Below are 25,749 nucleotides of genomic sequence, written 5' to 3' on the forward strand. Positions count from 1 at the left end.
CCAACTGACCCAAATATCAGGGTAAGATATATGCACCCCACTCAAGTTCCTTAATGACTTGCCCATAGTCTTATTGACTCTATGTTTCATCCTGTCTACCACAGCAATAAACATAGCCACCCTCCAATTCCTTCACTGGGCCACTTCTGACCAACAAATAATAGAATGTGGCCAGTACTCATAACTATAATTCATCTTCTGTGCTATCAAGCCAACCAGATCCTTAACTGAAAGCTGGCAAATATCATTCCCATGCAAAATGAGCACAATAGCTGTGAGGAGCTTGCCTGTTCTGGCTGCTTGCTGCAATAGTGCCCTAAGCTGGTGCAGTGCATGCCTTACCCCCCAAACCACATTGTCTCACAATATTCTTGATTCTCCCTTCAGAGGGATGAACCCAACCCACCCAGGAGCCAACAACTGAACCTCTAGATAAATGAATGACCCACTATGCAAATCCACTTTGGATCTGATGATGTGTGAGTTGCAACACAAAAACTAGAGTTAAAGCTGCGCCTGTCTAATGTAACTTCAGATGCATTGCACTTGTACTTGCCAGGCTTCTTAATGCAAGCCTGTGATTCCTCCATTCCATGATTCCATGTGCAGATGGTGCTGCAACTACCTGAAATGAATGTAATGTGTATCCATCTGTGTCTAAGCCACACAGCTTCACTGCGTTCTGCAACACTTCTGAGTCTACACTGCATTCTGCAACACTTGCGTCACTTGATACTGTGTGAAATGAATGTAATGTGTATCCATCTGTGTCTAAGCCACACAGCTTCACTGCATTCTGCAACACTTGCGTCACTTGATACTGTGTGAAATGAATGTAATGTGTATCCATCTGTGTCTAAGCCACACAGCTTCACTGCGTTCTGCAACACTTACCTCACTTGATACTGTGTGAGAGGGTCCCTTTGTAGATGACAAAAGAATGGACCTCTTTGCATACCCCTCTGGTTTTGATATCCAAACAACACTACAGCCCAGTCGCATTCCAAACCTTTCTGGGCGAACACTCTTGCACAGTGACCCTTCCCTTTTTGATCTTTTTCGCATTTAGCTGCATAAACTCAAGTATACTCTCCTGACATATGTAGATGCGCAAATGGCAAGACTGCCCATTGAGTCTTGTTCCTGCTTGGCTGAACAATCTCTGACCATCTGAAGGCCACATAAAAGGCCAACAGAAAAGCATCCTTAAACAGTGCTACTTTATGTGAAAAAGAGCACACCTTTGGGATGCCAATACACAGAATAATATTGATGGCTCTATGGGATACCTCTTGTCTTACATTTTAGGTGCTCCCCCCACCCTTAAACATAGTTCAAACTTGAAACTAATTTGTTAAATCAGCCAACCCTACAGCTTGATGAAACCAGTTCACAGATGACAATGTGCTCCTTGCTAAACCTAAATTCCATTCTTTTTCATTCATTAAAAATATAAGCTCTAATTTGGCCTTGTGGAATTACCCATGCTGGTTCCCAAACCCAGAGCAGTCCAGTCTGAAAAAATTGCTGTAAAGATTTATTATACCTTACCCTTGCTTTTCTACCGAGGGCATTACACATTTGGTACCACTGTTGTTCACTCATAAGGCCCATGATTCATCTGGCACTCGATCTGGGAATGGATCCACATTTGCTGCTAACAACCTGAAACACAGCCGCTGCAAACAAGACAGAGAATCTGCCAAAGAGTTATCTATGCCCACTATGTGCTGTGCCTTAACTGTCACATTCACTGTTAAGCATTTAAAAGAAAAGTGTCTCATTAGTCTGCCTAACACTCCCTTATTCCCTAGCTGATTTTTCACTATATGAACTATGCAGTTATTATCCAAACAAAACTGAACCACCCTATTCTTCATTTGGTCCCCCCATATTTCCAAGGCCACTACCACTGGAAAAAAAATCTATCTCTATGACTGAAGTGTTTGCCCTGTCCTTAGCCTCTATTGGCCATGCTGTGCTAGACCATTGCCCATAAAAATAACCCTCAAGCCTTATTCTTCCTGCAGCATTTATAAACACCTCAAGTGGAGGTTTGATGGTTCTCTCCTGCCATATTGCTATGCCACTGTAATCTGTAAGAAAACTAAACCACAACTTTAAATCCTTCTTTATTTCCAGATATATCCTAATTCAGTGGTGCAGCTTTGCACATCCTGACCCCTTGGCAACCAGAAGACTCATAAATGAATGCCTCACCAGAATTACCCTGCATGCAAAATTCATCAACCCTACAAGCTCCTGCAGTTACTTCAGTTATATTATTTTGCTATAACACTTGACATGTGCTAAACATAGCTTTTGCACCTTGTCTGTTGAGTCTACACAGACCCACTGTGCTACCAATATCTTTGCCCAAAAATGACGGCCTGTTCATTAGGCCCTAAGCTTTGTTCCCCATCAATGGTACCCCTAGTTCCTTGCATATTTGATTAAAAGCATCTATTGTTCAATGGCATTCTCCTATATCCTTCTTCCCCTCAAAAAATAAATCATCCAAGTGATGAACATTGTTGTCATTCCTACCCCTCTGTGCTACCATCTAATGCAAGAAAGTACTAAACATTTTGAACGTGGCACATGCAATCAAACAACCCATTGCCATGCATTTATCCATGTAATATTGCCCTTCAAAAACTAAGCCCAACCACCTTTTGATCTTCAGGGCAATGGGTAAAAGCCTAAAGGCAGACTCTATGTCTGCTTTTGCCATACAGGCCCCTAGCCCTTTCTCCTGTACATTCCTAACTACTTTATAAAATGAAACATAATGCACTGAAGTACCCTCACCATCTATGTAATGTTTCACCAACTCCACCTCCAGATATGACAGATGATGGATTAGTTGAAATTCACCTGGCTTCTTTTTAGGAATGATGCTTATAGGTGAAACCTTGAATGCTCTTCTGGGTGGGTGAGAAAATGGGTCTGCCAGTTTGCCCGCTTTTAGCTCCTTGTTTAATCTTGTCTTAACTATGTTCATAGGTTGGTACTAGGCTATCGGCCCTAGGGCCTATACAAGCCTAGCCATAACAATTCCCTGGCTATTTCTTCCCACAATATTTACTTCCCTGGACCCCTGTCTAGCAGTGTGACTGATGTGATCCCCAGGGTGAATTTCCTATCTCCCATCCAATTGTCAAGATTCCTTTTGAAAACGGCCAAAGAGGCACTGTGCTTGACATGTATGGGCAGTCTATTCCAGAGTCTGGGGAGTCTCTGGATAAGGAACCTATCCCTCCAGCATGTTTTGTTCATTGTGATGACAAGGTTTAGATCCCTGGAGCGTGTGGCCCTGAGGGATTGGGATTTCTTTAAGTGTAGCATGTCCAACAGCTCTGGGTTTGACATAGCCTTGTATGTTAAGCAGAGATTGCCTCTGAGTAGACGATATGTGACAGAGTATAGCTGGAGTTTCTTTAGACAATCAGCATAGGGCATCTGCTTTAGGCCTGTGATTCTTTTAGTGAGGTATTTCTGCGGCCTTTCCAGTTGTTGCAGATGTCTTGAGAGGTACATACCAAATGGGGTGTTGTATTCTATAATGGGTCTAATGAGGGATGGGTACAGTGGGACAATGACCTCCTTTTTTCTGGATGAAAAGTCCTTAGTGATGAAGTGTGCCACATAGAAGGATTTCCTGACTGTTGTGGCGATGTGGTTATCGAAGGTGAGACTACTGTCCACCTGTGTCCCTAAGTCTCTTATCACACTTTCGGTGTTTAGTGTACTAACACCTATGTGGTAATTCATGGGTACATGTTTTTTCCCAAAGGGGATAACTATACATTTTTTGGCATTGAGCTTGAGCCCATGGCTCTGGCACTAAGCATCTGTTTCTGTAATGCCCTTTTGTAGAATATCCACATCATTTGGGGATTCAATGATGGCTCCCAGTTTGCAGTCATTTGTGAACTTTGTTAGCCAGAGTCCCTTAGTGTTGGCCTGTATGTCAGAGAAGTAGATGCCAAACAAGAGCGGTCACAGGACTAAACCCTGAGGTACTCCACTTGCCACTTGTCTGGAGCTGGATTTGGAGTCGGCTGCTTTTACAGTGTCGGTTCTGTCAGTAAGCCAGCTGGCAACCCATCGAGTGATGTAGGGATTAATGCCCAGCTCAGTAAGTTTATCTATGATTCCAGAGTGGGGGATGGTGTAGAACACCTTGGCAAGGTCCAGATAGGCTGTGTGGACCGCCTTACCCTCGCCCACAACTCTGGAGACTGATTCAAAGAAGTCAGTTAGGTTCAAGAGACAAGATCGGCCCTTCATGAACCCAAACTGGGTGGGTTCCAGTGTTTGAAGGTTGCCAATGTCTTTGTTTATAAGTTCCATGATAATACGTTCCATGGCCTTGCAGATCAGGCTTGTCAGATTGATGGGGCGGTAGTTCCCAGGAACCAAGGTGGATCCCCCCCTTGTGGAGTGGGATAACTGTAGCTGTGTGCCACTCAGTGGGCACAAAGCCTGAGGTGAGGCTATGATTAAACATGACACTTAGGTGACATGCCAGTTCATTTTGTAGCTCATGTAGTACACAGCCCGGGATGTCGTCTGTTCCCATGGATGCTGTATTCTTAGCTTTGGAGAGTGCAGTTTTTACCTGTGTGGCCATTATTACCGGAATTTGGCAATCTTTCAGTATTGAGATGGGCCCTTTAGGGGGCGAGACGAGGGTGAAGTTGGCACTGAATCGATCTGCCAGGATATTGCAATATCCTTGGGATCAGTATATTTAATGCCATTCTGTTGTAGCTCAGAGTAGATCTGAGTATTGCCATTTAGATTCTTGACATAGCTATCGAATGCCTTGTGTGGGTGTTCTCTCACTGATTTCAAAACTTTAATGATTCCACCTTTTTTAACCCTTCGCTGGTACCTTACATCCTTGGCTTTACTCCTCTTCTAACAAGGTAGCCACCTCCATATCTGGATAGGACCTAGCAGCTCACTTAAAATGTCCCCTCTTGCTGGCATTGGAAGAGTGTCTTGTGTACCCTTTGAATGTATGGGGCATGTAGGAGTTTCTGTTTTGGGGCATGAGAGATGAAAACATGTCTTAGGTGGGTGATTTTCCCTTCCACAGGCCATGCATTGATGTTGAAATTTGCATTGCGACAGATTTCAGCACTGGCCAAAGTTGTACTGAAAGCATTTCCCAGCTCCCCTTCTGCTCTAAAAGGCTGATTTTATATAATCCTTGTATGTCCAAACACCTCATATCTATTAAAGTGACTTCCAGTTTGGCTAACCGGAAATTCACAGTCTGTCATTACTGAGCAGCCACTCATCTCCAGCCAACATAACAAACCCAGGTCCATCCAGGACCACGGTCTTTTAGGTACTTCTGCATCATCCTCCTATAATCTTCCTCATATAGTAACATTCTTGAATCCCTTGGGAGAAATGCATAGTGGTCACCCTATTGAAATACCCTTTGCTTTATTAGGACTCATCTCCCCTAAAATTTTGGGATATTATTGAATGCTGAAAAACTCAATTTACTCCTGTCCATCTTATCATCACCTTCCTTTTTTTGCCTACTGGACAGTCAGCTTTGTTGTGCTTATCCTTCTTTTTTTTTCTTTCTCTCTACTCAAGAGAGAAAATATATCCACATAATTCCCTTTTGTGATTTGCTGCTTGACTTTCCCACTCAAGTGAAAGCCTCGTGGTAAATCCAATGTAGCCACACCTTGGTAACTCTCCTGATCTGATCCTCCCCATTTCTCTCCTATCTTGTGACTGCCCACTTTCTCTTTTGACTTTCCACATTTCCCTTGAGCTGTGCTAATAACCTAATCTGGTCCAAAATTTGCCCATTTTACTGTGACAACTCCCCAATTATGCCTGGACTCACTGCTGATCCAATTAGCCTGAGCTCACTTGATACCCCTTTTCCCCTAGGTCCCCAACAATTGTCCATTGCATACTGCCTTGACAAACTCAACTGATTTACAAAACTAGTAACTAGTCTGAGATTCATGTTCCGTTACTGCTTCATCCTTAAAAAAGCTTTGACTCTTTAACCATTGCACCATTGCAAGAATATTTGATTGTCATTAATCTCTAGCTTACCTTCTTCCTTGTCTGTCCTCTTGCATTTCTTTCTGTGCTTCTGAGCCTTCTCATCCCTTTTGTTGCCTTGATCAACTTTCCCTCTTCTGCTTCCTTCTAAGACCTGAACACCTGTGCTTTTGGGTCAAGAAGCAGATTGTTCCTAGGTTGGGTATTAATCACTGGAGGAACCTGCACTTGCACTTGTGTTGACCCCATTGTCTGCCAGTAAAATTTCCGCCACAAATCCTTCCCTTTAAGGCTTAACATAGCCTGCACTTGTACCTGAATATGCTACTCCGTCTAACAGTGAAAAACAAACACAAAAGGGAAACTCTGTTTACTGACTAGACCTTAACCCCTCAGTTAATCCAATCCACCTATACTGAACTTGCCTTTTTAAATGAAAATATTTACATTTATTATTACTGTTGTTATTAAATGTAATTTATATCGATAATGGTTAGAGAAATCTAACCCAGTCTTAAAGATGATAAAGATGCTGGATAGAGAAATCCCACACCAGTGTGAAATCCTCCACCTCCACAAGCCTCAACTCCCTAGCCCTATGTGTGATTACTCCCCCAACCACACCAGGCCTGAACTCACTGTCATTGCAGTATGCTTATTTCCACACCAAGCATGTACAAACTTTTTTTAACACTTAGTAATTAACAAACTTAACCCAATTCTGTGGCTTTCTGTATGTATTCCAGTCTCATTATTAAAATCCCCAGGCTTCGGATTAGGCCTGGTGGCCTTTGCTTAAGTCCTTCATAAGCCCCTCACAATAAAATCCAAACCTTGCTTAAAATTATTTAATTTACTTTACACAATTAACCTTTTTAATGATATTATTTATATTTTTTAAGCTGTCCCCTTTCATCACCAAGCCTCTAGTCTGCATACAATCCTTACCCATAAGCCTCTTTAACCTGTAACTGAAAGTTACACTTGTGAAGACTGGTAGAAAAGGGTGAAGGTTGCCAGGCTAGCCAGATAGAATTTTATAGGTAATTCTGTCATTTGTAAATATGAATGTTGAACTACAGACTTGTTTTCCTAATTGAAAGAAAATAATGTGAATCACAGGCATGTTGTCTTAAATGAAAAAATGCTGTTACAAAAATGTGGCAACAGTGCTCTCTACTGACCCAGTAAAAGCATGTTGTGACCCTTTGATCTAAAGTCGGCTCCAGTCCATCTAGATGAAGACATTCTTTCTATTGTTTTAATCAAGAGTTAAATTGCTAGATTTAAACATACAAATGTATTTTTATTACTCTGTTTCCTGACCTGCTGCAAGATAACGAAAAGGAGATGTTAAGAATGTAAATGCAGTTAATGTGTAGCCTGGGAACTCCAGGAAAGTGTAAAAGAATGATGTAATGTTTATCAGATCTGCAATTTCAATTTAAACAGAGAGAACCAGAGATTATTAAGCATTTTTGTCTTGATCATCCAACTCACAGCACTGCCTGTTGTCTTATGTAAGTTATCTTAGACTTGTGTTTTCTTTTAGAGATAGCTAGAAACTAGAAAGATTAGACTAAGCATTTATCTGTGATGTCAGAACTGTACTACTGAATTATTTTAAGTATTTCTGTGCGATCTCTGAATTCTTTTGACTAGCACTGTGTAGTAGAAAGTATTGTCTTGTGGTTTTAATTATTTATTATTAAATATTTTAAAACCTTTCAACTGTGGCTGTTTTGTGTAGAGATAAGTTAAGCTCTAAGAGTACATTGCATATATATATATAAGGATCCTGTACCAAGTCACTTTAATAAGCCTTGACTGTTTAGTCATACAACCAATTGGATAACAATATTGCGCAGTGATAATTGGACACCCTTTTAAGGGCCTTTGAGTAGCTGATAAATATTATCTGGGTGGTGGCAAGTGGTACTACCTTATAGTCTGGGTAAAAGGGACACAACTGAAGAACCTGTGTCAGTCTTCCCCAGAAGTGTCTGTGTGGTTCCATAAACTCTTATCTCGAAGTGTGTGTGTGTGTCAGCTACTTGGGCAGGGACATGAAGCACTGGTTGGACAGAGAGGGTGCTGGAGATTCTGGCTTGCCCAGCTGGCTGAGATCTGGACCCTATAGCTGTGCCAGTGGGGAGTCTTACTGGGGACCTGGAGTGCAAGGGAGCAACCAGCCCCGGACTGACTGTGATCTCTGTGTGCTCTTAAGGGAAATTGTACTTTACCATGTGTATTTGTTATCCTTTCTTCATGTGTGAGATGCCCTCTCTGGTGTTGGTGGTGAGGATTGAGGCTCCTTGATTGCTGGGTCAGGGCATGGGCATCACATTAATTGGTGGCAGTGGTTGGGATATCCTCACATATTAATTGGTGGCAGTGGTTGGGATATCCACACACATATTAATTGTTTGGCAGCAGTGAGATATATACATCACATATTAATTAGTTGGCTTGGCTTGTAGTGATGTGGGTAGAGTGAATCCTGCAGCTTGTGTACAATGAGCTTTGAAGGTGTTTTTGTACTCTAAAACAGCCATGCAGTGAATACTCAGAGTTCAGATCACAACTGTTTTATTTCTTTTGTTAGTTTAGTTAGTCAGGGTGAGCAGGCAGCATGTCAGCAGAGGAGTATGGAAAGCTGACAAGGAGCCAGCTGGTGGAGATGTGCCAGGCTGGAGGACTGGTGCATGAAAACCTGACTAAGGCAGACCTGATTGCAGCCTTGGTTATAGCTGCATCAGAAAACAGCAACCAGGAGGACAATCAAACTGGCAGTGGAGATATAATTCCCTGGGAGAATGTTCAGCTCAACCTTTCTGCAGTGGAGCTAAAGAGACTTGAGTTGGAGGCCAGGCATGTGGAATTAGAAGCAAATGAGAGACCGTGACGTTTGCAGGCTGAGGAGAATGAGAAACTATTACGTCTGTAAGCTGAGGAACAAGAAAAGCAGAGGCCGCATGAGAAGGAGATGCTGACTCTTCACCAGAGTCATCAAGGTAATGAGGAAGGGAGTAACTGGACCTCAGAAGCACAAAAGGTCAGGAAATTTCTTCCGCAGTTTAAAGAGGGGAATAATTTTGATAGTTTCATTCATATGTTTGAGAGGGTATGTAAACAGTATGAAGTTGACCAAGGGCTCTAGGTACAGTTCCTGACCCCCTTACTCCATGGTAAAGCTGTAATTGTTCAATCTAAAATGTCTGACATGTTTTGATTATACTGCTGTAAAAAACTGTCTATTAGAACTGTTTCAGCTAACACCTGAAATATATAGGAAAACGTTTCGTAAGCATAGACGCAAGGCAGAAGAAAGTGTGTGTGAATATGTTGCTGAATTGAGCACTTATTTTGATAGGTGGGAGAGTGGATGTCAGGTTACCACTTTTGAAGGGCTGGCAGACCTTTTGGTGAGGGAACAAGCCCTTAGCACTTTGCCTGAGGACATGAGGATCTGGTTAGCTGATAGACAATGTGCTACTTCAGATGAGTTGGGGAAGAAGGGAGACCTATACCTGGCAAGCAGGGCAAACCTGCACAGGAAGATAACCCCCAGTACTGCTCATGGGTCTAAAGGAACCCATGTTGGGCAGCACAGACTGCCACAACAGAATCTGCCATTAGCAGGGGAAGCCACCAGTCCAGGTACACGTCCAGGAGCTAGGGTTAAATGTTTTGAATGCAACCAGTGGGGCCATGTGGCATACATGTGTCCATGGAGGCAAGGTGGGGAACAAAAGATGAGGGAGCCAGTAAGTGGGAAAGACAAAATTCCAATAGTAGGTTGTCTTGAGACAACAGGGGTACCGAACTACCACCCTGCAGATGTCCTGATAGGGAAGGATTTGGATTAGGCAGTACCATGTGCTTATGCAGTTACACACAGTCAGGATAGGTGACAAGCATGTTGGTCTGGTAGCCTGGGGGAGACCCAGACAGACTGCATCCTTGCAGCCAGGACTGGTGAGGTGGTTACTTCAGGGAGAGAGCTACTCTGTAGAAGTGAGACTGAAGGTGAGCCACAGCTGCTTGTGGGCACTGATGGTCCCTTAGACACAGTGACTGCAAAGGTAGAGGTGAGTAGTAGTACCCAGGCTGACAGTGAGGCACCACTGTCAAAGGATGCCAGATTTCCTGTGGAAGGGGAGCTGGGAAGAGTTACAAGGAGAGACTTGAGACAGGCTCAGCTTTCAGACTCTACATTGCAAGGCCTGAGGCAGGTAGCTAGGGAGGCACCTGATTCTCAAGGAAAGGGGGAATCTGTATACTGGGAAAAAGGGTTACTATACAGAGAGTGGACCCCTGAGGGAGGGCTAGAAGGTGAGAGAGTACAGCAGTTGGTAGTGCCTAGAGCCTACCATCTGGCGCTTCTAGCCATAGCCCATGATATTCCCTTTGCAGGTAATATGGGCATAAAATGTACAAAGAGGCATATTATGCAGAACTTTATTGGCCTGAAATTTCCAGAGATGTAACAGGGTACGTCAGGACCTGTGAGCAGTGCCAAAAGGTAGGCAAGGCAGGAGACAAGGTGAGAGCTCCTTTGATACCTGTGATTGAGGAGCCATTTCAGAGGGTAGCTATGGACATTGTGGGTCCTCTGAGTACCCCAAGTTCCACAGGGAAAAAGTATATCCTAGTGATTGTGGATTATGCTACAAGATACCCTGAGGTGGTGGCTTTGTCCTCTATTGAGGCAGAGAAGGTGACAAATGTTTTGTTAGAGATTTTCAGCAGGGTAGGTTTCCCAAAAGAAATACTGACTGACAGAGGTGTCAATTTCATGTCAGACCTGCTGGCTTGTCTGTGGAAGTCCTGTGGGGTGAAGCACATGAAGACCACCCCCTACCATCCCCAGACTAATGGTCTTGTTGAGAGGTTAAACTCTACAATCAAGTCCATGCTACGGACATTTGCAGATGAGTTTAAGAGGGAGTGGGACAAATATTTGCCCCATCTGTTGCTTGCTTATAGAGAAGTTCCTCAGGAATCCACAGGTTTTTCACCCTTTGAGTTGCTGTATGGGCATAGGGTGAGGGGACCTCTAGATTTAATTTAAAATTAGTGGGAAGGTGAGTGTGAGTCTTTAAAGGAGTCTGTTGTGGCATACGTCCTAAACCTCAGGACAAGGCTTGGAGAACTTATGGGCTTGGCCCAGGAGAACCTGGCAGAAGTCCAACAACATAAAAAGGTGTGGTATGATAGGAATGCTTGAGATAGAGAGTATGCTTTGGGGCAACAGGTAATGGTTCTCATTCCTGTCAGACACAACAAGCTGCAAGCAGCTTTGGAGGGTCCCTACAAGGTGGTAAGAAAGGTAAGTGACGTTAACTACATGGAACTGCTAGACAGATGGCAGGGGCACAAATTTTACCATGTTAACATGATGAAACCTTATTATGATAGGGAGGCCCTTGTGCTGAACATTTTCAGTGGATTGCAGGAGGAGTCTGAGGGAGATCTGGAGACTGATCTCCTCAGTGAGGCTAGGGCTGACACCTCAGTGGAAGGGGTAGAAATGTCCCAGCAGCTATATACTACCTAAGTTTGAGAAATCTGAGCAGTGTTGCAGGAATTTGGAGACATATTCACTGGGAAACCAGGGTGCACCCACCTGGTGCAGCACCAGGTGGATACAGGACCCCAAAGGCCTATTAGGCAGGCCCATTATAGAGTGCCTAAGAGAGTCAAACAGACTCTGAGGGAGGAGGTACATGAGATGTTGTAACTAGGGGTGATTCAAAAGTCCAACAGTCCCTGGGCCTCCCCAGTGGTGCTGGTGCCAAAAAAAGGATGACAGCACCAGGTTCTGTGTGAACTACAAGAAATTAAATAGTCACACGAGACAGATGCTTACCCCATGCCTAGGACAGATGAGGCCCTAGGACAGCTGGGTGGGGCTAAGTATCTTACAACCATTGATCTTACCAAGGGTTACTGGCAGGTGCCCTTGACTCCCAGTGCTAGAGAGAAGTCAGCCTTTGTGACTCCTTTTGGCTTGTATGAGTTCACAAAGATACCCTTTGGGATGAAGAATGCCCCAGCGACTTTCCAGAGGCTGGTAGATCATATCCTGGTAGGAGCAGGAGGGTTTACCCTTGCTTACCTAGATGATATTGCCATCTACAGCCATTCCTGGCCAGAGCACCTTCAGAATGTCAGGGAGGTGCTGGGCAGACTAGAGAGGGCAGGGTTGACCATTAAGCTGAGCAAATGTCAGGTGGGTATGGTGGAGGTCTCCTACCTAGGACATAGAGTGGGGAGTGGTAAGATAAGGCCAGAACCTGCCAAAGTGGAAGCTATTCAGGCATGGCCTGCACCTGTTAGTAAAAAGTAGGTGAGGGCATTTTTAGGGATAGTAGGGTACTACAGAAAGTTTGTCCCTAGTTATAGTACCATAGCTGCTCCCCTCACAGACCTGACAAGGAAGAACAGGCCAGATAACGTAGTGTGGACCCCAGCATATGAAAAGGCACTCTAGAAGCTTAAAGAAGCTTTGGGAGGACCCCCTGTGTTAGCCAGTCCAGATTACAGCAAAAAAATTGTTGTGCAGGTGGATGCTTCGAACCATGGGGTGGGGGCTGTACTTAGCCAGATTTCTTCAGAGGGGGAAGAGCACCCAGTGGTTTACCTCAGTCATAGACTACAACCCAGAGAGGAATGCCATGCAGCTGTTGAAAAGGAATGTCTAGCCATAGTGTGGGCATTGCAGAAACTTCAGCCTTATCTGTATGGAAGGAAATTCACTGTTATGACAGATCACAACCCCCTAACATGGTTAAACAGAGCCAGCCAGCAAAATAACAAGTTGCTAAGATGGAGCCTAAGGTTGCAAGCATATGATATATCAGTGCAGCACCACAGTGGGAGTAGCAATGCCAATGCAGATGGGGTCTCAAGACAGGGAATGGGGTAGGCATACTCAGATAGACCTGACCCTCTCAAGCAGCGTTTCTCAAGGGTCACTTGAAAAACTAACTTGAGTTCTCTGGGGGGTGGGGGGAGAAAAACAAATGTGACACCCGTGCCCTGGCCCAGCAATCAAGGAGCCTCAATCCTCACCAGAGAGGGCATCTCACACATGAAGAAAGGATAACAAATACACAGGGTAAAGTACAATTTCCCTTAAGAGCACACAGAGATTACAATCAGTCCGGGGCTGGTCACTCCCTTGCTCTCCAGGTCCCCAATAAGACTCCCCACTGGCACAGCTATAGGTTACAGATCTTAGCCAGCTGGGCAAGCTAGAATCTCCAGCACCCTCTCTGTCCAACCAGTGCTTCATGTCCCTGCCCAAGTAGGTGACACACACTTTGAGATAAGAGTTTATACAACTACACAGACACTTCTGGGGAAGGCTGGCACAGGTTCTCCAGCTGTGCTTCTTTTACCCAGACTATATGGTGGTACCACTTGCCACCACCCAGCTAATATTTATCAGCTACTCAAAGGCTCTTAAAAGGGTGTCCAATTATCACTGTGCAATATTATTATCCAATTGCTAGTATGACTAAACAGTCAAGGCTTATTAGAGTGACTTGGTACATGATCCTTATATACATGCAATGTACTCTTAGAGCTTAACTTATCTCTACACAAAACAGCCACAGTTGAAAGGTTTTAAAATATTTAATAACAAATAATTAAAACCACAAGACAATACTTTCTACTACACAGTGCTAGTCAAAAGAGTTCAGAGATCACACAGAAATACTTAAAATAATTCAGTAGTACAGTTCTGACATCACAGGAAAACACTTGTCTAATCTTTCTAGTTTCTAGCTATCTCTAAAAAAACACAAGTCTAAGATAATTTACATACGATAACAGGCAGAGCTGTGAGTTGGATGATCAAGGCAAAAATGCTTAATAATCTCTGGTTCTCTCTGTTTAAATTGAAATTGCAGTTCTGATAAACATTACATCATTTTTTACACTTTCCTGGAGTTCCCAGGCTGCGCATTAACTTCATTTACATTCTTAACATCTCCCTTTTGTTATATTGCAGCTGGTCAGGAAACAGAGCAATAAAATACATTTGCATGTTTAAATCTAGCAATTTAACTCATGGTTAAAACAATAGAAAGAATGTCTTCATCTAGATGGACTAGAGCTGACTTTAGATCAAAGGGTCACAACATGCTTTTACTGGGTCAGTAGAGAGCACTGCTGCCACATTTTTGTAACAGCATTTTTTTCATTTAAGACAACAAGCTTGTGATTCACATTATTTTCTTTTAATTAGGAAAACAAGTCTGTAGTTCAAAATTCATATTTACAAATGACAGTTATCTATAAAATTCTATCTGGCTAGGCTGGCAGCCTTCACCCTTCTCTACCAGTCTTCATAACACTCCTAAAGTTAAAGTCAGCAATCTTGTGCACCCCATCTTTCTTTAATAAAATACACAATTTTTAATGATGCCAAATAACTTGTTAACTTTCCTAACAAAATCATTAACACAAAGAAACTTGCAAACCCAATGCCAAAGCTGAAGCAAAAACAAAAAAGGGTCCTTACCTTTCTTTAAATAGGCCATGCATGCTGCCTAAAGACTTGAAAGCTGCTGAGGCAGGAATCAAAAAGATTGAGTTGCTCTGTTCCTGCCCTTTTCACCACCTCTCCCAGCCAACTTGTCCCTCTCCAACCCTTCTGCCCTGTCCTGACCCCCCTCCTCTTGACCCTATATTTGAGCAGACCTGCCTCAGACAAATGACTGCTTGCTGCAACCTGGCTAGCTAGACATTGTTTCCCCTTCTCTTCTCTTTGCATAATTTACAGGATATCATACCTGACTATAATGCTACACTTTATTTGCTAAGACGTTTTTGAAGGATTCCGAAGTGTTGCTCAAATAACACTTTTACATAGGAATAGTAGGAATACTTTCAGGATTACTAAAGTCAAAATACAGTTTAAAATATGTAATATTTAGGCATAATGTTTTCTCTTGCACTATTCTGGTAGTAAAACTGCAACTGTAGATTCTTCCCACATTTCTACTGTATTATTACAGATGAAGTCATAAGCTTTTGGAATGCAGCCAACTGATAGTCATTTCCTTCTCATAGTAGGTATTATATATAGAACAAGGAACTGAAGTTTCCCTTTTAACTGACAAAGTAAACTCCTACAGTTTACGTAATCATATAACAAGTTGAACAAGAAGTGCTTAACTGTACTTTGCTCAGACAACTTGTGGACTACAGGAGCAGATTTTATTCCCTCTTTGTTTTTTCGCTGCCTGAGAAATGGAGAAACAGCGTACAGGAGAAAACGTTTACAATCCAGATCCAAACAGTGCTGGTTTTCTGCCTCCACCACCACCTTATTCAAGCCTGACTGACCCAGCAGAAGGAAAACATTTTGCATCTGCTCCACCGTATGACTACCAGGGTTACTACCCACCAGCAGGAGGATATGTCCCTCCATACCCTGCAATTCCTGACCATGGTTTAATAATGCCACCTTCTAATGTGACCACTGTGCAGCCAACCATTCTTGTCACCCCTGTGCCCCTGGCAAATGCACCTCCGGACTACTTAGGCTACTCAATCTTTACACTGCTCTGCTGCTGTTGGCCCATTGGCATCGCCGCTCTCATCTACTCGATCGGGGTAAGATAAACAGACTGCTTAGCAGTGTGCACGTTTGATAATCTGGGTGTTATTTTAGGAAATAAAATCTCATATTATGTATATCTTTTAACTATGTACCCAAGATCTGTGTAACAAAAGTAGTGTCGGGTATAAGGTTGCACATGAAATCAAATATATGATCACAACTGAATAAAAACAGAAAAAGTGCATTCACTCCCAGCAGCTATAAAATAAAATTCCTTTGACAGCTATTTCTCTTTAAGTAAGTAGGATTAGTAAACGTCGCTCGTGTTTTGTTTTACTTTTAATGAAAAGGCAGGAAATTCTGGTGATTAATGTCATTAAACTCATGTTCAGTGGAATGTTTTGGGATGTTGCTTAATATTGTTATTCTTTTGCTTGACATCTGAAACCCTGAGATTATTTTACAGGAATGCTAAACATAATCATTTTCAATGCTGGGAAAGTTATTTAGCCTCTAAAACCCTGCAACTAGTTTATAGGACATCTGTAATACCTAGCCTATTTTCTGAGACATCTTTAACTTTTACTGAACCTGAGTATTTATGAAAAGATGAATCTAGACTTCATTGTTGATTTCCAGTTCCTCAGTTTAGGACTTCACTTTAAAGTCACACCTTGAATTATAGACACTAGAACAATAAACTGTGGGTGCCTTAAGATCGCAGGATGTATGTCACACTGGTGAGATAAATCTGAATCCCTCATACCATTTCTCACCTCTGCATCCTTAACACAGGAATAGGAATAACTTTCTGCCACAGTATATCACTGAATGAGCTTCTCATGAAAGTGCAAGCAGCTTGTAGTAATTTGTTGGACATCCTTATGTGCTGTGTAGTTGTAGTCTGTGTTGGTTATCCACGACACCATGATAAAGTGGAGAAAAATGCTTGCTTCTTGTCATTGGTAGTGAATTGTGTTAAAGAAACATGAGCCCATTTTAGCACTGTGGCAACCTTTGGAGAGAAAGAAAGACATGCAGACAGACTGAGAAAGAGAAACTTGGTGAAGACAGGGATGATTTATCATGGAATCTTACATACATACTTTATTCATTTGTCTTCAGTGTGGCAGTGTGTACTAACTAGATCAGCCTTTGACAAGTCCTGTCTAGAGGACAGAGTGAAAATAAATAGCAGAAAATAAAAACATCTACATATAATTAACACTCAAATATTTTTATTGCCTTTATTACAGATCTGTATGTAGCATATGAGGAGGCTATCAAAATAATTTTCTGATTTATGTATCCTATGGAAAACCTATAAAGGTGAAGCCCATATTATATTGTACAAATGATGTTACAACACACACACACACACACACACACACACACACACACACACACACACACACACACACACACACACACACACGGGTGTGCACAAGCATGCACACAAAATTGTAATAATCTCTTTCTGTGGAATTGTGACTAGTAATAACACATCCAGATTAAGGGTAGTTAAACCAAATTAATTTTGTCTTGTGTTATCCAAAGCAAAGAAACAGACAGGATGTGTAAGAGATCTCTCTACTTTCAGACATCGCATGTTTATGTTATGTTTACATTACAAAGACAGGTTAGTTAAAGCTGTATTTATACTATCTGGAATGTGGGTGGAGTTCAGAAAAAAAAAAAAGAAAATGAAAAACAAAGAGAAGCCTGAAAGAAGAGAGATATAGGCAAACCAAACCAGCAGGCATGCTGTTCGAAAAGGGTAAAAATAAAAATCATGAAAATCCCATTTAAAATTACATTTATTTTTCTGCTTTGTTTGCATCTGCTTGCACAGATTAAATACAGTCTAGCAAATCGCTTTGATAAATTCTGTGAAAGTGAAAGAGCAAGCAAACATGGCAAGCACAGCAGTCAATGCACCTAATATGCAGCCAAGCAGCATGGAGTTCCAGTACTACAACGGCTGAGGGGAAAGACATGATGGTATTGTATTAATAACAAGTCGTTAAATGGTCATTCATCCATGGTACAATATAAATATATGAAGGCTAAGATTCCACAATGTCTGTGCCAGTTTAAAAAAAATAGTTTTCTTTTTCATCTCTCTCTCTTTTTTTTTTTTATAACATCCACTAGTTCCACTGTAGTGGTCTATAGGACATTTGAGGGCAACCATTTGAAATGCTGGAACCTGCTAGAGTGAGTCTTGATATGTGGAGAGTGAATGGCCGAAAGATTGGACTTATATATACCATGTCTTGAAATACTCCCTTTTCTCCAAAGTATGTCAATCGCAGAGTTAGTATGTATATGTTTAGTGCGTGTGGGAGGGGGGGGACTTGACCCCCACCCCCTCTGGCAAAAAGAAGTTTTAAGGAGAAGTGTGATTTTCGAGATTCGCTCTTTTCTAGGTTTTCTTGCTTGTTGATGTTTCAGTAGGGAGCCCATATGACATAATATTGTAAGCTCTTAGAGACCAGTTGCTAATGGTTAAGGTCTTTGCATCCTATGAACAAGGTATAAGGTTTGATCCTGACCTCCGACCAATTGTCTGTATGGAGTTTGCATTTTCTCCTTGTGTTTCTGTGGGGTCCTTCCCACCCCCCCAAAATAAATGCTGTCTGTTTCCATCTCAAGTCCATTGCCTATTAAGGGGGGGAGAGTTGTCTTTATCTACTACTTTGGGCATTAACTGTGGTGCACAGTATCTTCAAGCTAGGAGAACATGAATCACAGTCTGAGTGTCGTGGCAGGGCTTGCCAACTGGCTCATGTTGATTAATGCCACCAGTGATAGGAAGGTTCAGGATCTTATCTGACCTATGCCAGGTATCCATGCTAATGGTAGGAGGGGTGTATGTGCCCCTATTGGCCAGTGTGTGCTGCCCATAAACTGCTGGCTGGTGTCCAGTTGCTTGGGTTACTTTGGATAGATCTGTTGAGAAAAAGCTGGATGTAAAACCAATGAACCTGCCAAATATGATCTAAGAATTTGATGCAGCTTTGAAATGAATGACATGATGGTAAGGAGGAAGTTGGACAGGAAACAAGATGGAAGGTAGTGCAACAAAGTCACTTGGCTTGGGATCCTGAGTCTACTGCTCAGGAGAAGGACAGACTAGAAATGGGGTGGGAATTGTGGTGAGGGAGAGGGCCAGAAGACAATGAGGGGTGTCATCAGAATTAGTGATAGATTCATGGCAAATAGTGCCTTCAGACAACAGTTGCAAGATCTACTATATAAAGCTAGACATCTGTTTGGCAAATGTATTGATGGTGGCCAACATGTGGTGCAGCAAGAGAGACAGTTAGAAGATCACATACCAGAGCAGACAGAAAGCACAGGGGTTCAAGAAATTATTCAGGGGTCTAGCACCTCAGGAAGAAAAGAAAATAGGTAAAGATGAGGAAGAATGGTGGTGCCTCAAAGCAGCATGTGTGAAGACTATAGAACAGATATGCGGCCGAGCCAGGTATGGAAGCAAGGTACATAAGGAAAGCTGGTAGTGGAATACAGAAGTCCAGGAAGTCATCAGAAGAAAGAAGGAGTGTAGGAAACAGGTAGGAGACAGATAAACCAGGCTAGAAAGGAATACTGGTTGGGTAACAAACAGGTTCATGAAGGAGTTACAATAGCAGAGAACAAGGCATCAGAGGCACTCTACCAGCTTCTGAAAAGTGAATCAGTAAATGGCACAAAGAAACTCTATCAGATTGCAAGGCAAAGACAGAAAGATAAAGAAGATAGTCAGATACCCTTCATAAGGGATTCCAACAAAAAACTGGTCACCAGTACACAGGACATCAAAGATGGATGGAAGGAGTACTTCCAGCAGCTTCTGAATGAAGAAAATCCCTCAGAAGCTGTACTGCCCCAGACACAGCCAACAATGAAAGAAGAGGAAGCACTTACCCTAGGAAAAAGTAAGAATAGCACTTGGGAAAATGAAGTCAGGGAAAGTAGCAGGCTCAGTTGAAGTCAAGGCAGATATGACCAAGATGTTGGATGAGTTGGGGAGAAATGGCTCCTGAGGATACTCTGAGCAGTACGGAAATAAAGGCGTATCACAGATGACTGGAGAATAGGTATACTAGTGCCACTGTACAAGAATGAAGGAGACATTCACCACTGTGGGCAGTATATATGTATCAAACTCCTATCACACTGCATGAAAGTTCTGGGGAGGGTGACTGATAAATGAATACTCAGAGTAGTAGAAAGTTAGATGGGAAATGAACAGTTTGGTTTCAGATGAGGATGCAGCAGTACTGACCCGATGTTTGCAGTGAGGCAGATGATTGAGGAGAAGCTAGAGATGAGGAGAGAGTCCAGTTAGGTCTTCCTAGACTTGGAGAAAGCATATGACAAGCTTCCAAGAAACATTATTTGGGGAATCTTGCAATGGTTTGAAGTCCCAGAAACATTGGTAAAATTGGTGCAGGCTATATACAAATACCCAATGACTCAAGTATGAACACTGTTTGGACTCACAGAGGGGTTCCCAGTGGGAATGGGTGTGCATCAGGGTTCAGCTCTGAGCCCACTTTTGCACATACTGCTGAAAGAGTACATTAGCAAACAAGTCAGAGAAGACAGGTCAACAAAGTTGCTGTATGCAGATGATGTGGCATTACAGGCAGACTCAGACCAAGAACTTCAGCGAAGGATAGAGAAATGGAATGGAATGCAAAACTGAAGGCACATGGGTTAAAGCTGAACACAGATAAGACAGTTGTAATGGCAGCAAATGGGGGAATCAGAAGAAGCTGAGAATTGAGAGAAGGGAAGTTACTGGAACAGGCTAGCAGCTTCTGGTATCTGGGAGGGGTGGGTGAAGTGAAGGGAAGTCTGAATGAGGAGGTCAAAGCAGAATCAGAGAGGCTGCAGCCAACTGGCACACACTGTCAGAGATAGTGTGTGACAGAAAAATGTCAAAGAAGCTGAAGAGTATTATGTACAAAACAATGGTTTGTCCAGTACTACTATATAGTACAGAAACTTGGACAGTAAAGGCAGAGTAGTTGAAAAAGCCAGAAGTCATGGAAATGAAGTCCCTGAGATGAGTGGTGGGATGCACACTGTGGGACAAATGAAGACATAAGGACATCAGAGCAGAAGCCAAAGTAGATCCAATTGCAGAAAATGTCAAAGAGCATAGGTTACAGTGGTTCGGTCTCATGAGAAAAAAGCAGAACACAATCTGGTGAAGAAAATTTCAAACAGGAAGAAGGCAAGAGAAAACAAGGACATCCAGGAATGTGGTGGGTGGATGGATTGTGTGAGAGAAGATCTGCGAGTCAGACATGACTGATTTGAGTGAGATAGCAACAGTGGATATGACACCTGGCCCCATGTAGAAAATGAGGAAAAATATAGGCTGCTGCTGCTGATGACTGTAAGTTATATAACATTTCACCTATGAATCTCTGACATTTAACACGAGTCTCAATTCACCAAGTTAAACTGGTCAGGGTTTAACCAGCTGAATGAACATAAATGCCTGCTTTCCCCACCTGAAATCTATATCTACCAACACCAGAGTTATACAAACATGAAGAAGGGAGAAATCTCACAAAACTAATACATTGCTGCTTATACTGACCTAGAAAGCAGACCATCAGTGATTTCTAACAGAAAAAAGTGAATATAGAGCTCAAAATCAGTGAGTTGAACTAGGTGAGTAAGGTCCTTGTGAAGTCCTTGTCGATTACCATGCATCTGACTGGATAAGTGCCAATTTTTAGAGGTGGTCTAGGAAGAAATGTTTTAAGGACAAAATATTTACAAGCTTCAAAAATAATACAAAAACATCTACAGATTAAATAATTTTACCAAATTAGACATAATGTGAAAACATTGATTAAAGGTAGATACAACTTATATGGCAATAATTTAATATTTAGAGAAATTTTAGCCAGTTTAGAGAAATTAAAGGTAAGTTAGTATAATATGAACAGGAAAAAACAGGGTTATAGCCATAATGAGTAATGAAGGGGTAGTAAGGAGATGTAAGGTATAAATAAGTAGGTGTTCACATTTAGGGATATAATTTATCCGTTGACTGAACAAGAACAGAGACAGATTTTGGCTAAGAAGCCTTTTAGAATGTTTTTAAAGGACTGGAGGGAGGACACTGACCTGATGGATATAGGTATAACCGGGCCTTAGCAACATGGTATGAGTACAGACCATGTCCAACAGATTTGATGGGCTTTTAGACAGAAAGAGAAGTTTTTGGTCACTGGATCATAATGACTGAGTGGGAACATAGTTGTGTAGAATAGTATGTTGGTGCCAAACATGCAGATGGATGCTGAATAGTTTTATATGTTTAGAAGCTCTGTGCATGTTAGTTGACGGAGTACTTCTAACCAATTCAGGCTTTTTAATGTATACAATGGTGGGTTCAGAAATAGTACTTGCTGCAAATTTAGCAGGTTTATTACACAATAGTTCAAGTTTTGATTTTTGATGCTTGGAGGTTGGTAAGGATGGTAGTGCCATAAAGTAGTGATAGAATGAGGTAAGTAGTGGTCTGTGTAGTTCTAGTTGCACTCTATAAAGTATCCCTAGTTTTTAATGATTTTTATGCAATTTTGTATATGCATTTCAAATTTAAGATTATCATCCACTTTCACCCCTAATAATTTGCTATGAGAAGTGACTTCAATGGTTGTATTATTAAGAGAGAGCATTTTATGGGTCTATATTATAACCGCGACTGTTTAATGGATCGAATGCATAAACATCAAACTTTATGCATCAAACCATTAAACAATCGAAATTTAATAAAAAAAATTTAGAAAAAAAAAAAAAAAAAATCTAACCGGTGTAGGCAAGGAGGCAAGCCCCCCTGCTCCTCCTACACCCCCACTACTTAATATATACCAACTCCAAGATCGTGCTACAGTGCAGGAAAGGGAAATCTTCCCTTTCCGTACCATACTACATTAAAGTGTGATCTCGGAGTTGGTATATTTAAATAGCATGGGTGTGAGGGGTGCAGGGAGGCTTGCCCCCCTGCTTAAACCCATTAGGGTAAGCATTTGAAGTTTTCATTTTTTTTTATTTTCAAAGTTACAGAAATTCGATAATATGGTGTCAACCATATTGTATTCGATGTTCCGTAACTTCGAGATTATAATATAGACCCCATTTTATTTTTTTCATGAGAGGGGGATTTAGGGAAAAATAAGTAGTTTGTTTTTTTAGGTTGATCATGAATTGTGAGTTGCAAAGCCATGTTTCAGTGGCTGTTAACACTTTCTGCGTAATTTTTTGGAGATGTGCCAGGTTGTCTGATGTGCATATCTGCATATTACATTAGAGAGGACTGTTGTATGGATATGTGGAGGGTGCTGGTGAGAAGGAGGGGACAAAGGATACAGCTTTGTGGTACACTGATTGAGGCCTAGCCAGCAATGTATATTTTGTGGCCAGACCTCACGCTGTCTCCCCCATCATTTAAAAATGCACTCAAATCTTAAATAGTTGCCCATATATGCTCTGGAAAGTGACACGACTTGCAGTTGTTGCCAGTTATAACCATAAAAAGGCTATTCTAGAGGAGCATTTCTATCAAGGAAGTATGTTTTGTATAGCTCTAGTTTTAGACTATTCTAAGTATTCTGTACTCTATGGGCAGCAATGCATTTAAGAAATGCTCAGAAAAAATGCACTCATTTGAGTACACTGAGTATGCATAGCTACACCCTTGTACACGGGTGGTGACTAAAACGTCTGCAAAGAAGACCAAGTGTAATTTTACTGACTGATACCTATTGGACAAGTAGCTTTTGAACAATAGAAGGGTGGGTTGAGACAGACCTAGTGATAACATTTGAAGTAGAAGTTTGCTGTGACAAACTGTATCGAAGGTTTTAGACAAGTTTAGAAATAAGGAGGGGACTAGTTTGCCATTAGTTTTAGTGACAGAATTTACAAAGGTTAGAAGTGCAGTGTTAGTACTATGGGAAGGACAGAAGTCATGTTGTTTGGGAGGACAGGAGTTCTTCCTTTAAGAGATAATTTAGAAATTGTTCTTTTCAAGTATTTTGGAGAGGTTGGATAAGATTGCTGTAGGTCTAACGTTACTAATGTTTGTTGAATTGCCTCCTTTTCTGTAGAGAGTTAATGTGTGATTTTTACCAGCAACAGGAAACACAGGATTTGTGGACTGACATATTCAGAAGGACTGAGAAAGGATATGCAATGCTATTGACTGCTATTTTAAGGTACTCATGGGGAAGGTCATCAGCTGAAGTAAGCATGGTCTGAGTTTGTCTAAGATTAGTTTTAAGTAGGATGTGGGTACAGGCTTAAAGGTGAAGGAGGATGTGGTGATATGTGGCTATCTGGTAGGGTTAGGAATAGATGTTGGGGAATCCTTGGTTAGGAGCGTTATACTAACAGTTGACATGTATTGCATTTTTGAGTGGTGAGTTATTGGGAGGAGGGGTTAGTATTGAATTTTTGGTCAGGATGTAAGATTTCTTTAATGGCTGACCAGAATTTTTTAGGGTCATGTTTACTGTTGTTCTGAATGTTGTTATTGCTATGTTTTCATTTATTTGCTTTTTAGTACAGTTGCAGAGCATTCTGAAGTTTTCAAGATATTATGGTGTTTTATATTTTTGCTATATTCCACTCTTTTTCTCTATCGGGCATTAGCACTCCACTCTTTTTGGATAGCCAAATTGCATTATTTGTTTCAGTCTCTTCCTTGTAGGAGGTGTAAGCCTATTTAGGATATTTAGGGAAGTTGTAATGAATTAGTTTACAACATCCTCAAAAGGGAGGATTTTTAGGATGTTCCAGTTAATAGCTGATAGGATAATAATGAATATTTCTGAGTTAAACTTGGACAGGTTGCGTTTTGTTTTGTAAACATGCATTTTAAGTGGATGCGTAAGATGCCTGGTTCTACAGATTGGGAGATGGTCACTGAGACAGAGTCTAACATTGTACCTGTGGTGATGAATTTACTAGGGTCTGATATCAGGATCCAGTCTAATAAGGAGTTTGATGTCTTGCTATAATGTGTGGGGCAATTAATTAGTTGTATGAAACCATGTAACTTCATGCTAGATGTTGGGGAGTTAGAGTTATGTCCAGGTTCTGTACAGCTTTGACAATTTAAATGTGATAAAGAAAAAGAAACAGCCAAGCTATGAATCCCTTCTGCCCAACTTTGATAATGCCTACTGACCCTAACCCTGCCACTAACCCTAACTAACCTGAGAAAAATCCTTTCTGTAATGCTACTACTATTCAAACAATTGCAAAAGGAAAGTGTTTTCTTTTTGCAATCATTTACACTTCCAACATTAGGCGTTTTCAGTATTATGAATATTCAGAATTTTTATCCAATGTTTTTGTTTTTGGCATTTGAGCATTTTTATCATTTATAATAAAATCATACATCACTAACCTGAAAAAAATAATTTGATGCACCTATTTTGCCTGGGCATCTTGCTGAGCAAGACAGGATAAGTAACCCTTGCTATTTTCTATGCAGTTTTATGGCATTACTATCTGTTGCTGTAGAATGACTTTTAATACCAAAAATATTATTATAGATTGTTGTGATGCGAGTGTCATCAATGGAAAGAACTAATTGCTTCCAAATTTATGGAATGGATTATTGTAAGGCTTTTGGATTTAAATAAATTTAATACATATGCAAAAGTTGCAGGGCTAGTCATACATGTACATTTTTACTTTACACCACTGTAAGCTTTTAATGTTAAGAAACAGAGACAGAGGATCTAAATCATGGTTAATTTTTAGGTCTTGGTGCTACCTAACTACAAAGTTGATAAAAACAGAAGAGACGTGTTATTATACACTGTTTCTAAAATTTCCTTTGAACATGACTATTTGGTTAGACATCATCTCATGAGAAGTGGTAATCTACAATTAGTACTATATAAAAGATCCTTACAGCAGGCAGCTATAACAGTTTGAATTCAATGTCATCATTTTGTCGATAGCAAATTTGTGAAGTAATATCAAAGAAAAATGCTTATAGTTCTAACTGGACTGAAAGCAGCCTACATAAAACAGCAAACAGTTATGTTGTGCTTAATAAAAATGTATTAGCA

At 41.3% G+C, this 25,749-nt stretch overlaps 1 protein-coding gene across 1 annotated transcript in view; it reads left to right on the top strand.

Annotated features, from left to right (window-relative positions):
* Window positions 1–15,207: 15,207 nt before the first annotated feature.
* LOC122809318 (proline-rich transmembrane protein 1-like) overlaps window positions 15,208–25,749 on the top strand; it is a 349,184-nt gene continuing 338,642 nt past the window's right edge. Inside the window, exon 1 of the mRNA XM_044080718.1 lies at window positions 15,208–15,681. Within this exon, the coding sequence (XP_043936653.1) occupies window positions 15,316–15,681 (366 nt within the window). The 5' untranslated portion in view covers window positions 15,208–15,315. The remainder of the gene's footprint in view (window positions 15,682–25,749) is intronic.

Source organism: Protopterus annectens, chromosome 8.part0, assembly GCF_019279795.1.
Source record: "Protopterus annectens isolate FY-2018-M chromosome 8.part0, PAN1.0, whole genome shotgun sequence".
Classification (NCBI taxonomy): Eukaryota; Metazoa; Chordata; order Ceratodontiformes; family Protopteridae; genus Protopterus; species Protopterus annectens.